Genomic DNA, 14385 nt, shown 5'->3' with positions numbered 1-14385 from the left:
GAACTTTATGGAAATACTTTTTGAGGTAAACACAGATATGTCAGGCTCAAAAGTGGCCCAAATGTGCCATTCCTATAAGTCAAACCTGACCCTGAGTGATATTCTCGATTCGGGTCAATATTAGGTCAGCTACAAGTCTGCCGTACAGTACAAGCCAGATGTCAGAGATATCAGGTGTTTTATAACATTTGTCTCCAAAAGTTGATTCTGTTCATCTGGACGTAGCGTTTTGTGGGAGAAACGTTTCGTCACTCATCCAAGTGACTTCTTCAGTCTCAGCTGACTGCAGGTTTCCCCAATCTCAGTGGTTGTTGATCAATGGTCATGAGAATTTGCATAATTAAGATTAAGGAACTGACCTCCCAGCCCATTGTTCCTTCAGTGGGCTGGTTTCAGTCATTATGCAAATGTACTGTTTATAAGATTGGGGAAACCTGCAGTCAGCTGAAGAAGTCACTTGGATGAGTGATGAAACGCTACGTCCAGATGAACAGAATCAACTTTTGGAGATTTACTTACGTGGATGACTGAGCATGCATCAAGACCTTCTAACATTTGGTTATAGCAGACCCAGATGGCACTTGCCATCACATATACCAAACCCAGTTCATAACTTCTGGGCCTCATGTGGAGAACACCATAGACTTTTAGCCCAAATAACAATTTAGCAGTGCCATTACTGATCAGTCAGTAATAAAAAAAAAATAGCCCAGATTAGATGGGGGATGGAAATGTGGAACGATAATAGTTTTTGGGGGGATCTTTGCTTTTGGTTATGCCACCCAAAAAGCAGGGCGTTAAGATGGGTTTTATGCTGCAATGTCCCATTAAAATGGCATACTGAAAACATTATTTGGACACACAAATGTTGTTTTCACATGAAGAGCAATTTAAAAAAATCCCTATAGCTGAGCATAATATAATTTATCTTTAAAAGAAAACAATGAGTCATAACGTCTTGGTCGGTCAGCCATGTGAAAAAAAAACAGTCTTATTTTGAAAGGAATCCCCGGAAGCGCTGTTAGTGTTTCGCTATGTTTTGTGGCTCCCTGGGGAAAGTCAAAACCCCGGCATTTTTCACTTCTCTCGTGTCTTCTCTGCACAGTTGTCAGATCAGCTGCAGTAGTCGACGGGAGAACGGCTATCGGCTATAATTTGTCGTGCCTTAACTTGCGCATCTAAAGCGAAAAGGTGCCAGTTTGTTAGCTCACCATGGAGAACCGAAAGCGACCATTAGCAGCGGTTTCAAGCCCAGACGATAGCTTCAAAACGCCGGAAAAGAAAGTGTCAGTGGTCCGGGTGTCGGATTCGGACTACACGCAGTGGGGAGTGGAGGAAATGTGCCGGTACCTGCGAAGAGAAGGTCTTGGAGAATGGGTGGATACATTCAAGGGTTGGTTTTCTGCTTTTGCTATCTTAAATTAGGCGCTCGAAGCTAAATGTTATTAGCGCTAATCTGCGGACTTCTGTTTTTATTGTAACATCTAAGCTAACATTGAAACTGTTGTGTTATACAGCACAAAAAATCACAGGTGTCGGGCTTCGGGATCTCAGGGATGCTGACCTGGAGAAGATTGGCGTAAAGTAAGTGCGTCCTCTGTAAAACATGGGTTGGGCGTGTGGACTGGGGGAAGTCTGGTGTCCTGCCAAAAAGCAATTTCCGGTTTCTTTGCCAGAAAACGATTACCAATATTTAAACCACTGTAAACTACACGCTGAACTGTAAGCTGTCACATACATACGTACATGCATACATTTTGACTCAGAGAGAGCATCCCTGTCACAGGGTACAAGCTGACTTTTACATATCTTTCATGTCATTGAGATTTAAAATGTCTCTTTCAAAAGCGATCTGGCTGACAGGGCTGTATAAATTGCAAGAAATAAAACAAAGCACGTATATTAATATATTTAAAAGTACTGGGTTGGATTACCGTGTGGAACTTAAAGTAGGTACAGTAATTCAGTCATAACAAAACTTGCAAAAATGGTAATTTCAATATTTTCATATAACCCTTCGTAAATCTTCTTACTACAGGCTATTTATCAATATAGTCAAAGTTATTGGACCTAAAACAAATGCATAGAAACATCAGCAATCAGTTTGTGTCACAGCTGGTTAACCCATTAAAGAGAGCAGCGCACACCTGTAGTGTCAAAGAAGGGCAATTTGGTGTGTATGTACAGCACCCATAAAAAAAACACCAGAGCCAGGCTCAGGGAGGAGCAGCCATTTGCTGCGGTATAACTAAGGTATGATTCAGGATCACCTGATCCAGGCCGAACTATGAGCTTTATCAAGTCTCATCTTAAAAGAAGAGACTGAGAAGAGTGTCTGTTTTCTGAACCCAAAGTGGAACTGGTTCCACAGGTGAGAACTCAAAAACTGAATTCCTAGCCTCCCGTTCTGCTTCTGTTTTCACAGCAACCTGGTGGACTAGTTTTTCAGCATCACTCTAACACAGGACGTTTCTAATTTTATCAATATTACGCAAGACATTTTATGCATCTCACCAGATATTCCTGCAACTTTTTCACTTTTATTTCTACCTCTTCTTTTTCTATTTTATTCTTCCAAGGTGTCTGGGTGACCGTCTGCGGATCCTAAACAGCCTCAGGAAGCTGTGGCAGATTGAAACTGAGCCAAGCAAGGTAACAGTTGTTTCACTGTTTTGTGCGCTTTCATCGCTGTGGAGATAAGTAACGCACAATTTGGGAAACGGAAACGTGGAGCACTGCAACCCTGATTTGGATAAGCTGTTAGGAAATCTGGCATAACACCACCACAGTCTCTGAATGAAAGACATTCTCTGTCCTCACTGGCAGAAGGACCTACCTGATACCTAAGAAAAATTTAGAACTTTTTAAATTAACCAAATTCCTGTCACTCTGCAGCCATATTGATAACACCTCTTTTGCCATTTTTTCAGGCAGGAAATGTCAAGAATTAATTGCTGTATTTTAGTCAAACCATAAAAGATTAAAATTGAAGATGTGTGCTGAAAACAGGGTTTCAGAAAGTCTTTTTGGTTCTGGAAGTCATCTACATTTGGACTATATAAATATATCCATTGGTAATCATAAGGTTTTTTGTCTGATTGTTCACACTACAAATAAAATGTGACAGCAAACGCGCTCTAGTGTGAACCGTTCACGACCCTCAAAGCGGCCCGCATGCACGAAAGAAGACGTCACACACAACGTGTTCTGTTTACACCCAGACCAACAGTATTGTTTGACTGATGGCCCTTAATATAAAGACTTGTTTCAGACTTTACGTTTCCCAATTTTGCTTTAAGTTATAAAGTTATTTTGTTATTTACATATGGCCTAATAATCATCCTTATTGCTGTTTTAGAGGAGCGGTGCTTAGGATAGTTGGGGATTTCTGTCAGAATCTGCAGATTATACAGTACAAATAAAATGTTCACGTTTCTCCAACGTTGTCTTCCCAACAGTTTCACTAACATCTACACTGGATGGCCAGGAAGCGTTCACAATGTCTTCTCCAGCGCTGATAATTGGCGTCTGTCTTGTGTCAGTGACGTAAAAGACGGATTTAATGGGACATGACCGTTCAAACAGCAGTCGCTTTCTAAAACATCAGATATGTATCAGATTCAGCACCACATACAAAAGTGACCCAGATCGGATTTGAAAATATCGGATGTGTGCTGTTCACACTGTCATACCATGATCGGATATGGGTCGCATAGGGTCAAAAAAGTCAGATTTGATGCGCTTTCGCCTGCAGTGTGAACGTAGCCATAGAAATGTTTGCCAACATTTCCACTGAAGTGTAAACTGAGCATATTTGCACACTGCTGTGTTGAATATACTGTATGTACGGCCACATAAATGTCTTTTGTGGTGGTATACTCATACTGTTTGTTATTGTTTGTGCTTCCAGGTGTTTAACGATCCTATCCACGGGCATGTGGCGTTACACCCGCTTCTCATCAAAATCATCGACACACCTCAGTTCCAAAGATTGCGAAACATCAAGCAGCTAGGAGGGACCTACTTTGTCTTTCCCGGAGCGTCCCACAACCGATTCGAACATTCGCTTGGGTATGTTTTTAGTTCAACAGACTGTTTATTGAGAAGTGTTAAACTGATCTTGTTTTGCTGTTAACTACACATAAAGCTGTAAAATCATACCGAAGAGCATATCCTTCTCTCTAATATAATAGTATTAGAGTTTTATCACAGGTCACACAGAAAAATTAGCTCCAAGTTTATTTTACAGTGACAAACAACCTATTCATCCCTGCCTGCCTCATGGCTAATAACAGCTTTCTGTTATACTGGCAAATATGGGTGTGGCAGAAAATAAGTGGAATAACAACACACAAAGTCAACATTTCAATGACTGTTAAACATAGATGTGTTGCACATTTTTAAACCTTGCCAACCTTTTTTTTTTTTTTTTTCAGATAAACTCATTGCTTGAAACACCTGAAATTGCTAAACTAAAAGTGAAATTTATCACATAATCAAGTTTCACTGTGTATCTTGTTTGAAATTAGCGATTTTGTTTTGTCCTGGCACAGTGTGGGTTACTTGGCTGGACGGCTTGTAAAAGCTCTAAACGAGAGGCAGCCGGAGCTCCTTATCTCTCGCAGAGACATCTTGTGCGTGCAGATTGCTGGGCTGTGCCACGACCTGGGTAAGTGGTGTTATAAAAGAAACTTATTAAAACGTGTCACATGATACTGATGTAAATTAAAATGGACTAAAGGCAATTTGCTCAACCAATGCTGCGTTTACCGTGATTACTTACTGGGTCTCAGCACAAGTTAAAATAAAAGTGAAGCTGTGTTATTTTATTCTTATCATCTGTTTACCAGACCGCAGTGGAGCAAAGTTAACACAAACACATTATGTACTTTTCCCTTCCTAGGACATGGACCATTTTCCCACATGTTCGATGGTGTGTTCATCCCCAAAGCACGTCCTGGTATAACCTGGAAGGTACTGAACTCTGTGGCACAAATGTTAAATGAAAACAGCAGTTAAGGAGAACACACAAGGTCGCATACAGGGCAGTATCAGCCACACAGGGAGTCGCAGTAGTTCAGCACCACTTTATTCTGAGTAACCCAAAATAAAAATATATAATTACATATTTTTGTAGCTCCACTTTTTCTCAGTAGCAGCGTGGAGCCTCTCAATGTCCTCAGTTTCATTTTCCCTGAAACTACTCTTGCATTGTTGACATGTTGTTTTCTTGAGGTTTTAGCTGCTGCAGTGAGTCTTAATAAAACTATTTGGCAAACAAAGAAATGAGAATCAGCACCAGTGAGTCACATCTACAACCTACTTGCCAGAACTTGCATTTAAGCATGCAAGAAAAAATACTTTTTTTTTCAAAAGCCATCATACTTGACCTGAAGTCCTGAAGCTAGTTATAATTTCTAAAGGAAATAATGTTTCTGTTTCTGAGTTGTTTAAAATTAGGAAGTTACTGCTTTAACAAGATGTTTTTAAAAATAAAACCACACTGGATCTGACTTTTTCCAGACAGATGATGACTACTGTCTGGAAAACAGGCGATCTTTGTTGTGGCTCTTTTGGGAAGTTACAGGAAAAGCCTCGAGTTGTCTAAGTCATCTCACTTTGGAGGATAATGAAGCTTGAGTGCTATTGTGTAAATAATTTCACTGCTACCTAAAGACATCCAGCTAATGTTAACATTTAATTGGTGATGTAGGCTTTTAAAATGCCTACCTGCTCAACTCCCTTCATTCTATCGATAGTTGAAACTGTTTTTTAAAATCAAATCATAGTTCTGAAAATTATTTCCACTTGACTTTACAGTGAAGATCAATTTTTGTGGTTTTTGTTTACAGAAGCTCTTTATTGGCAATTATAACAACTGCGGGTCAAGACCTAAGCACAAAGCATTATTTGATTTGAAACTTTCTCAGTTAATGGCAAAGATAGCGATTGTAGTGTTCAGACTGATAAGGAGAGCTGATAAGAACACTAAGCACACGGTCATTGTGTACGTTATGACCACAGGCATGCTGTCTGGCAAACGTGAGAGATAAGACGAGCTTTCACGGTTGTTTCCTGTCATGTTTATTCTGAAGTCAGCACTTTCAAGTCACTGATAGTTCAATCTACTGTGTATCTCCCAGCATGAGACTGCCTCTCTCTCCATGTTTGACTACCTGGTGGAGGCCAACGGGCTGAGGCCTGTGATGGAGGAGCACGGGCTGGTGCTGCCTGAGGACCTGGACTTCATTAAGGAGCAGATTGCTGGACCATTAGACAAAACAGCAGCTAAGGGCGAAAAGGTACCTATCAGTTATTCCTGAATGGAACATGTCAGTAACTTCAACGCTCCACTGTCGGATATGTGATTTCTGTATGAAGTAAACCAGGATTTAGAGCCCTGCTTTAAATCTACACTTTAGTCTGTATGTATATTTACACGCTGGTGTGTGTGTCTGCAATGCATTGTTATACCATCACAGGTGAAACTGTGTCTTTATGTTGAGACTTCTGTTAGAGTTTCTCTATATTGGGCACATCAGGCTACAGTGTAGGCTGAAGGTTTAGACTAATCCAAAATCTTCAGGTTCAAAAAAACCTATCCTATCTTATTCATAGCCTTTTCCTTTTTTGTTTTCTTTAGGTCACGAGCAGTTGTCCAAGCATTTCACTACATATCGTACTGTGTATGACTGTGTACGTGACAAATAAAATTTGAATTTGAATTTGATTTGATTTGAAACCTTGTTGAAGTTTAGTTTTTTATATTTAACCTTAACTTTTTTTTCTTAGATTCTTTAGATGAATTTACTTTGAAAATGTAATTATTGAAAGACAATTGGAAAGTCTCCTTTAGCATAAAGTGCAAGTTTATTAGGTTAACCATTAACCTGATTTGGTGCCATCACATTAATTGTGAACTTAAACAACTTTTATACAGTGTGTGTGTGTGTGTGTGTGTGGGGGGGGGGGGGGGGTTGTTTTCTTTCCCCTAATGTTTTCCTTTGGTTGTTTGTTGTTTTTTTTGTCTGCTTGTATATTTTTTTGCATTTGTTTTTGACACTATAAAAACCCAGCAGCTGGAAATTGAGGCAGATAACTGCCCTGTTTAATCACACTTCTGATATTATCAATCATCTCCACAGTGGCCGTATAAAGGCCGTCAAAAAGACAAGTCCTTCCTCTACGAAATCGTGGCCAACAAAAGGAATGGCATTGACGTAGATAAGTGGGACTATTTTGCAAGGTGGGGCTTATTGAGTTAGTGTTTTGTTTTAAAATGATTTCCCAGTTTGTATATTTTCTATTAGATTTAATTACCTATCTCCCTTATGTTTCTCTTTCTCCATCTTAACTCAGGGACTGTTACCACCTGGGCATCAATAACAACTTTGATTATAGCCGCTTCCTAAACTTTGCCAGGGTGTGTGAGGTGGACGGGCAGAAGCACATCTGCACTCGAGACAAGGTGCTAGATTTTGTTGCATCTGTTTGCTTACTTTAAGCAGCAGTTTGAGTTTTAAAAGATATTTGGTCACTAAAATACATCCACTCCCTTCAACAGGAAGTGGGAAATCTATATGACATGTTCCACACCAGGAACTGTCTTCACAGAAGAGCCTACCAGCACAAAGTGTGCAACATCATAGAGACTATGTGAGTAGCTGATCCCTCTAATAGTTTTGCTTTGCTTCATGCTTTATATTCTCTAACTGTACACAGCAAAATGTCCTCACATGTAAAAATCTGTTGGACATGTTTCTCCAGGATCACAGAGGCTTTTTTAAAAGCAGACCCACACCTTCAGTTTGAAGGTACAGATGGGAAGATGTTCACGCTCTCCACAGCCATTGATGACATGGTGGCCTACACCAAGCTGACAGGTGTGTATGAAGGGGTGTTGTTAGCTTATATTTGTAGTGCATCAGGACAAAAAACGAGGCGAGGTCAAGACTTCATCCCATCAAAAACTATCTGTATAAAAGAAAATTTAATTTCTTTTTCAGTCAAAACCTGTAACTTTCAAACTTGTGTTTCAAGTGACAGTATAGTAAAGGTGTTTATCGATATTGATAATCCAAGAAAATTCTGCTAAATTAAACATGATCAGTATTTATTACTTGTGCTTGTCATTACTTGTTAATAATCTGCAGAACTAGCTGGCTTCTTTTAAGTGTGCACCTGCAGGTTTAGTGACTACCAAGTTTTGGCAAACCCTCAGTAAATATTTTTATTCTCTCAGACAACCTTGATCTGTTTGTGCACTGTGTTAACTGCCTCTGTGATTAATGGTGAACTTGTGGAAATACCAGTTTGGTTTAAAGAACCTCGCTTTTAATATATGGAGAAAAAAAGAAACATTATGATTGGTGTTAAGGTACAATTTCTAATCAACTAATTAACTAACTAATAAACTCCAGCCACTTATGCACTAAAATACAGTTTGTGTTGTGCTTGTCAAGTAACTCAGATGAGTAGAAAAAGACTAATTTGTGTTTCTGTGATAATCGTGTGCATGAGAGATTGAACCGTAAAGCCACATTTTTATTGAAGGATCTTTTTAAATACTGACATTTTTGGTTCTTTATTTACCTGTACCCTCTTTGTTTGCCTGGTAGATAATGTGTTTGAACAAATACTCAACTCCTCCTCCCCCGAGCTTGCAGAGGCGAAACAGATCCTGCACAACATCGTCTGCCGGCGCCTCTACAAGTGTCTGGGCCAAACTACCTCAGAAACTTCCATACTTGTCACCCAGGTATTTTTTTTTTTCTTAGAGGATTTCTTATAAAAGCAAAAGAATTAGCAACAAAGCATGCAAAAAATTAAAACAACTTTGCTCAATAAAATAATACATAACAAAATAGCTCAGAAAGGTTAAAAAATTGCCTTCAAAATTGAAAGTAAAATGCAAAAGATGGCAGGGGTGTTTGAGTAAATCAGAATCCCAGTAAAAAGGAGCAGGTTTACCACGTTTATTGGCCCGACAAGGTTCTCCCACCTTTGTTTTCTCTCAACAAACAAATTTTATAATAGAAAAAAATATTGAAAATGACGCACTTGCTTTCAGTGTTATTTGTGATTGAGCTCCAGCCTCTACTCTACACACACGCAGAGGGATGAAAAGAGGCTGCATCCAAGTGAAGTAAAAGATGAGCTGAAGTTAGTAATTAATTAAACTCCTTGTGGTTAAAAAAGCCAAAAGACTTAATTTTAAGTTCAGACTGAGCTTAAATGTGGAGGAAGGTGATCTTTTCACTTGTTTCCATTGATAATGAGCATGTTCTGCAAAGCAACAGCACAAATGATGTAAGAAGACACTAAAACAACAACCGTGTATGCAGTTTGTAACAATCTTCCTACTTTGCAGACTAACAGCAGCCGTCTTTCTGTCTTATCACTGCAGCATGCAGGGAGAAAGCATGAACTCCTCCTAATTTAACTTCCTAATTATCTTTGCACTTTGAGATGATGATGATGGTGGTGATGAGGGGACATTATGTGTCCTGAAAGTAAAGACATAATGTTTCAGTTAATACTGAAATGAACGTAATCTGACAGCTGATAACGTGAGTTGCAGTCCGAGCTTTCCCGGTTGCTTGTTTTGTGCAATCAAGAAATAAAACAAAACAACAAAACACAGAGAGATTCTCTGTTCGCCGACGCATACAGAAAAGAAAATGATCAGTACTGAAGTTTCAGCCAAATGTTGACATTTTGCAGTTCGCTAATTAAAAAAAGAAATGGAAAACTCTGCCTGTTGTGTTTCTGCTGTTTTGCCAAATGGATTTGATATGAGAAATTGCTCAATCTGTGGTTCTGTGTTTGTTAGTTGTTTTGTTTTTTTTTATTTACATGCTATATATAGAATTTCAGTTATTTATAATATGTAACAAAAAAAATATGATACAATGATATATCTGTTAACTCTGCAATTTCTTGCTGTTTACAAGGAGACGATCAAGAGCTTGGAAGCTGACCTGGCCCGATCCATCCCTCAGAGCGGCACCCAGGACGTCAATCTACAGCCAGAGGACTTCGTAGTTAGTGTGAGTTTTTAATTAATGTAAATATATTCATCATATAATTTGCTCATGGCCTTAAAACCGGGAGATTCTTTTTAATATGGATATGCTTTTGTTGCTTGTCATTGGATTTAGTTATATTTGGAGTTAAGGGTGTTGCCTGTACTTTTGGGGCTTTAGGCTCTTCTTGATGTAATACTTTGTCTGTTTTAGGTTATTGTCATGGATTATGGGATGAAGGAGAAGAACCCCATCAACAATGTGCGTTTCTATTGCAAGAACGATGTGACTAAAGCCATCCAGATACGCAAGAATCAGGTCAGAAGTAAAGCGAGATGCGAAAAATTCAATTTTTGAATATATGAGCACGTTTCCTTTGGTTTTTCATTTATTCTTCTTTTAAAAAAAGAGTGTCTCTTTCCCTCCGCCTCTGTAATTTGTGGCTGCTGTTGTTCTTGTCAGGTGTCTAAACTTCTTCCAGAGCACTTTGTTGAGCAGCTGATCAGGGTCTACTGTAAGAAGACAGATGATAAGACTTTGGAGGCTGCCAAGAAGCACTTTGTTCAGTGGTGCATGGACAGGAACTTCTCAAAGCCTCAGGTACTGTTTATCTGCTGCACTGTAAAGAATTGCAGTTGAATGCAGCGACAGTGGTTAAAATATTGAATGGAGTCACATAATGAATAGGTCTGTGTTGTTACCTCTCTGCCACGCCTTCCAGCCTTGCAGCGGTAATGCAAGAGTCTATGTGGATTGCATGGGCTTAAGTGCTAATTGCTTTTATCCATATGTTATTATGTGTGGATAAAGGCATGTGTAACAGTTGTCCTCTCCTTGCGGCAGTTATGCAATTTATCTCCAAGTTTCGGCTGCAATTATCTGGTGCTTTAAATTCTAAAAAGAGGCCATTAGTAGCATGTTATATCTGCAGAGTGTGCAGGTAAGTTATGTTAGATTATTAGCTGATTCAGTCAAGCTATAATAGATGTTTTTAACATTTGTATCAAGTGTTTACATTCACAGAGCTTTATACGTCCCACATAACTGTTTAGCTGCAACAGTGTGCTTTTTGTTTTCTGGCTTTGGGACACTGATCCAGCTCTGCACCCTCTCCAGGAAACTTGGAGAGGCATGTTCTTTGTGGACTTGGAAAAGGCTTGGTGTATCCTCCCACAGTGTGCCCTGTGGGAGTGTATATCGGGCCCATAAGGGCACAAGACTTGTTCACTGAGGGCGTAGAACTCTGTCAGACCTTCTTTTTGTCACATATTCTGTTCATCGCTCTTATGGACAGAATTTCTTGGCAGTGCCTAGAAAGTGTGTCCATAAAACACTGGAAAGCTTTCCAGTGTGGTGGCCTCAGGATGGAAGTCAGAGAGCTGCTTCTCTACTCCTCCATGACAAAAGGAGCCAATTTAAAAAATAAAATTGTACACAGAACTTTTAAAAGACTGTGTGGTTTGCTTTTAGGTTAGATATAATGCCACTTCTGTTTTTTAACATAATGAACATACAGCTCATTAGCATTCGTGTTTACGAAGTATTGTGTATGAATTTGAAACCGATATGCTGTTAAATCCGGAATAAGTAGCATCACTTAACAGTCGAACTCCCTCTCGTGACTTGCATATCGTTCTTTCCACTGCAGCTGGCAGCTCTTCATACACTGTACCAATAGCAAACAAAAGCCCTTTTCACAAAGAATTATTATTTCCAGGGTTGGTCATGTGACTTAGAAATGTTTTGTCACATATTTGAGCTTGTGATTCCTGTAAAAAAACAAAAACAAAAAAAGTCTCCATGCTTTGAAAGGACCAAAACCTCAATTTGCATCCTGAATATTTTCCAAAAACCAATATATTCTAAAACAAACTCCCTAATTTTGTTATTCAGTATACTCAAAATGGTGATAAAGACAACCTGAAACCTTGTGGAGGGAAAACAAAGAGCACAAATAGCTGAGATGCCATCTGTGAGTTATATGGTTGGGAATTTGTGGTGCAGTTTGTACAGAAGAAGTAACAAACATGTAAATAAGGCTAATCCTGGTGACGAAATGATGAAGAGCTTGGGATTTAGCAGCTAAAAAGCCAAATATACAGACAAAAAAAATCGAGGAGAAATGTAAATACTGAGTTTACACTTGCCACGTGGCCAGAAACTGCACTATAGAGGATCTATAAAACTGCTCTGTGACTGCTAGATGATTTAGTAATCAGCTGTTTTCTAAGCAGCAGGCTGAAGTAAATAAAAGGTGCTCACAGCTGGCTCAGACCCTGAACAACCAGGCAATATTTTTCCATGTATCTATTTATACACTTGTAATTTGCAGTACCGTAGTGTAATGGCATCTCTCCATATTAGAAAGGGCAGAGGGTAAACACTAATCTTTTGTTGCTGAAGAGAAAGCAACTGTTTGACAGCACTTCCACCGGCTAACAGCAGAGAGACATTTTCTCTGTGCATTAAAGGAAGTGACAGATCGAGATATTTTAGTTTTACTTTACATCTAGTATCAGTACTAATCATATAGAACATGCTCTGAGGCCTTGTTACTTTAGCATTTTTGCATAATTTAAAAAGGCATAAGTTGCTTGCTGCTGCTGTCTTTTGCTTAAAGACTATAAGTCAATGTCCTAGAAAGGAAGAATTGTCTTCCAGATCCTTCAATTCCTGCAATCACTTGTTTATTTCCACCACTTGTCTCAACATCAGTATCTTTTGTTTCTGTTCTCACGCAGGATGGAGACATAATAGCCCCAGAGCTGACTCCTCTGAAACCCAGCTGGTCGAACATCAACGAGGATAGTGAAGAGGGCGCATCCACAGAAGCAAACTGTGTCAATTTAAATGGAAAAAAGACGGCCAAAGCGAAGCTTTTCTAGTGAGAGAGGGAGATTTTACATATGGAGAAAGATCAGATGAAACAGTGTGCTATATTTTTCTGTGAGGAGTGTGCTGATGAACACAGCAAGTTGTTTTATATCAAAAAGGATTAAAATATTCAAAAAGAGAAGAAGCATAGATGTCTTTCAGAACTTCTCAGGGTTTTTTGTTTGTTTGTTTTTTGGTTCGGTTTTGTTTGTGAATATGGTTTTAATTTAGACTTCTCTGGGGGGGAAATGTCTTATCATGTCATTAGATACCAAATGATGAATCAGGTCAGTTCAAATGTTACACAGACTACATTTCAGGGCAGTATATCTTATAGCTGGGATTTAGGTATTTTATTCAGCTTCAGCTAAAGTTTGAGGCTGTTTTCAGAACTCAGGCTTTCACACACAAAATGTTACATATGAATCTGTGATGATATTTAAAGTGAGCATTTGCTTTTACTCTTGGGGTGGTTTGGAGAGTTGGTTTGACTTTTGTTTTGTGGTGTTTTATTTATTCTCCTTATTGTATCTCAGATTGCTCACTGTCATCTTCACCTCAAAGTTCAGTGAGACATTTTATTGGTAATGTGTTTGGGACGCCTTTTAAAATGATTCTTCTCTTGCCACGATATGGGGCATCATCATCAGATTTTTGCTGTGTTTAAAAATACATGTATTTTTAAAACAATCAAAATGATGGAGATAATCCTGTCAGAATAAATACTTTCATTCAACCATGTCCTTCTGTATGAAATTTTTATTGAACACTAGAGGGCAGCATGCTCCCAGTCATGGCAAGGCAAGGAGTTTAATAAGTAAATGGCAATTTTGTGGTGTGATGGATCCAGCTCAGTGTATGAGCATGCAAATCACATGTCAGATGGCTGGAGTGCAGCACCTGGGTTCAACTTCTCTCTCTATCCACACCCGTTTATTGACTAAAATTAAAGAAATAATAATTATATTTCCATACACATAGAAGCTTTATATTGTATTGAATTGAGTGCTGACTTGTGGATGTGGCAAAAATTGTTTTGCAATACATATGTAAATGTCAGGTGTGTTGTTTTTTTAAAAAAAAAAAAAAAAACTTAGCCCAAACTGCAAAACATTTTAAGCCAAGAGTAACAAGTTAATATTTACCAATAAAAGCAGAATAAATGTTTAAGGAAGTCTAATGTTCCCATAACTAAACTAGGTTTTGTTTGCTGTCATATCTTCCTATCTCACAATAATTTAAAAAAATGTCTTTTATACATAAATTTAGTAGTCTAAAGCAGTGTAAGCATGGTAACTTAAGGAGGAACTTTATACATGTAGAACACCTTTGTGAGGAGCACGCTACAAACACTTTAGACATCATCAGTACTCCCAAGATCAGTACACACCTGTGTTTTTGTTTTTGTATTTTAAATTATACAGTAGACCAAATATGACAGAATTTTTCATTCATTTACAGAATTATAGTTTTTCAGATATTTCAT

General features: G+C 38.6%; 1 protein-coding gene across 1 annotated transcript; it reads left to right on the top strand.

Moving 5' to 3' along the window:
- Positions 1 to 1004: 1004 nt before the first annotated feature.
- LOC146684865 (deoxynucleoside triphosphate triphosphohydrolase SAMHD1-like) lies at positions 1005 to 13640 on the top strand. The gene is made up of 16 exons (XM_085443779.1): positions 1005 to 1393; positions 1518 to 1584; positions 2580 to 2652; positions 3911 to 4071; positions 4554 to 4669; positions 4904 to 4974; positions 6144 to 6302; positions 7146 to 7246; positions 7360 to 7468; positions 7565 to 7656; positions 7768 to 7883; positions 8619 to 8758; positions 9954 to 10049; positions 10239 to 10343; positions 10488 to 10625; positions 12767 to 13640. The coding sequence occupies exons 1-16, from the start codon at positions 1213 to 1215 to the stop codon at positions 12908 to 12910; spliced, it is 1869 nt and encodes a 622-aa protein (XP_085299905.1). The 5' UTR covers positions 1005 to 1212; the 3' UTR covers positions 12911 to 13640.
- Positions 13641 to 14385: the final 745 nt, after the last annotated feature.

This window comes from Copadichromis virginalis, linkage group LG20 (genome assembly GCF_057382275.1).
Source record: "Copadichromis virginalis isolate Kocher_CV1m ecotype Utaka linkage group LG20, C_Virginalis_male_GT1.1, whole genome shotgun sequence".
NCBI lineage: Eukaryota > Metazoa > Chordata > Actinopteri > Cichliformes > Cichlidae > Copadichromis > Copadichromis virginalis.
The sequence above is the reverse complement of the archived record's forward strand: the minus strand, read 5'-3'. Positions and strand labels throughout refer to the sequence as shown.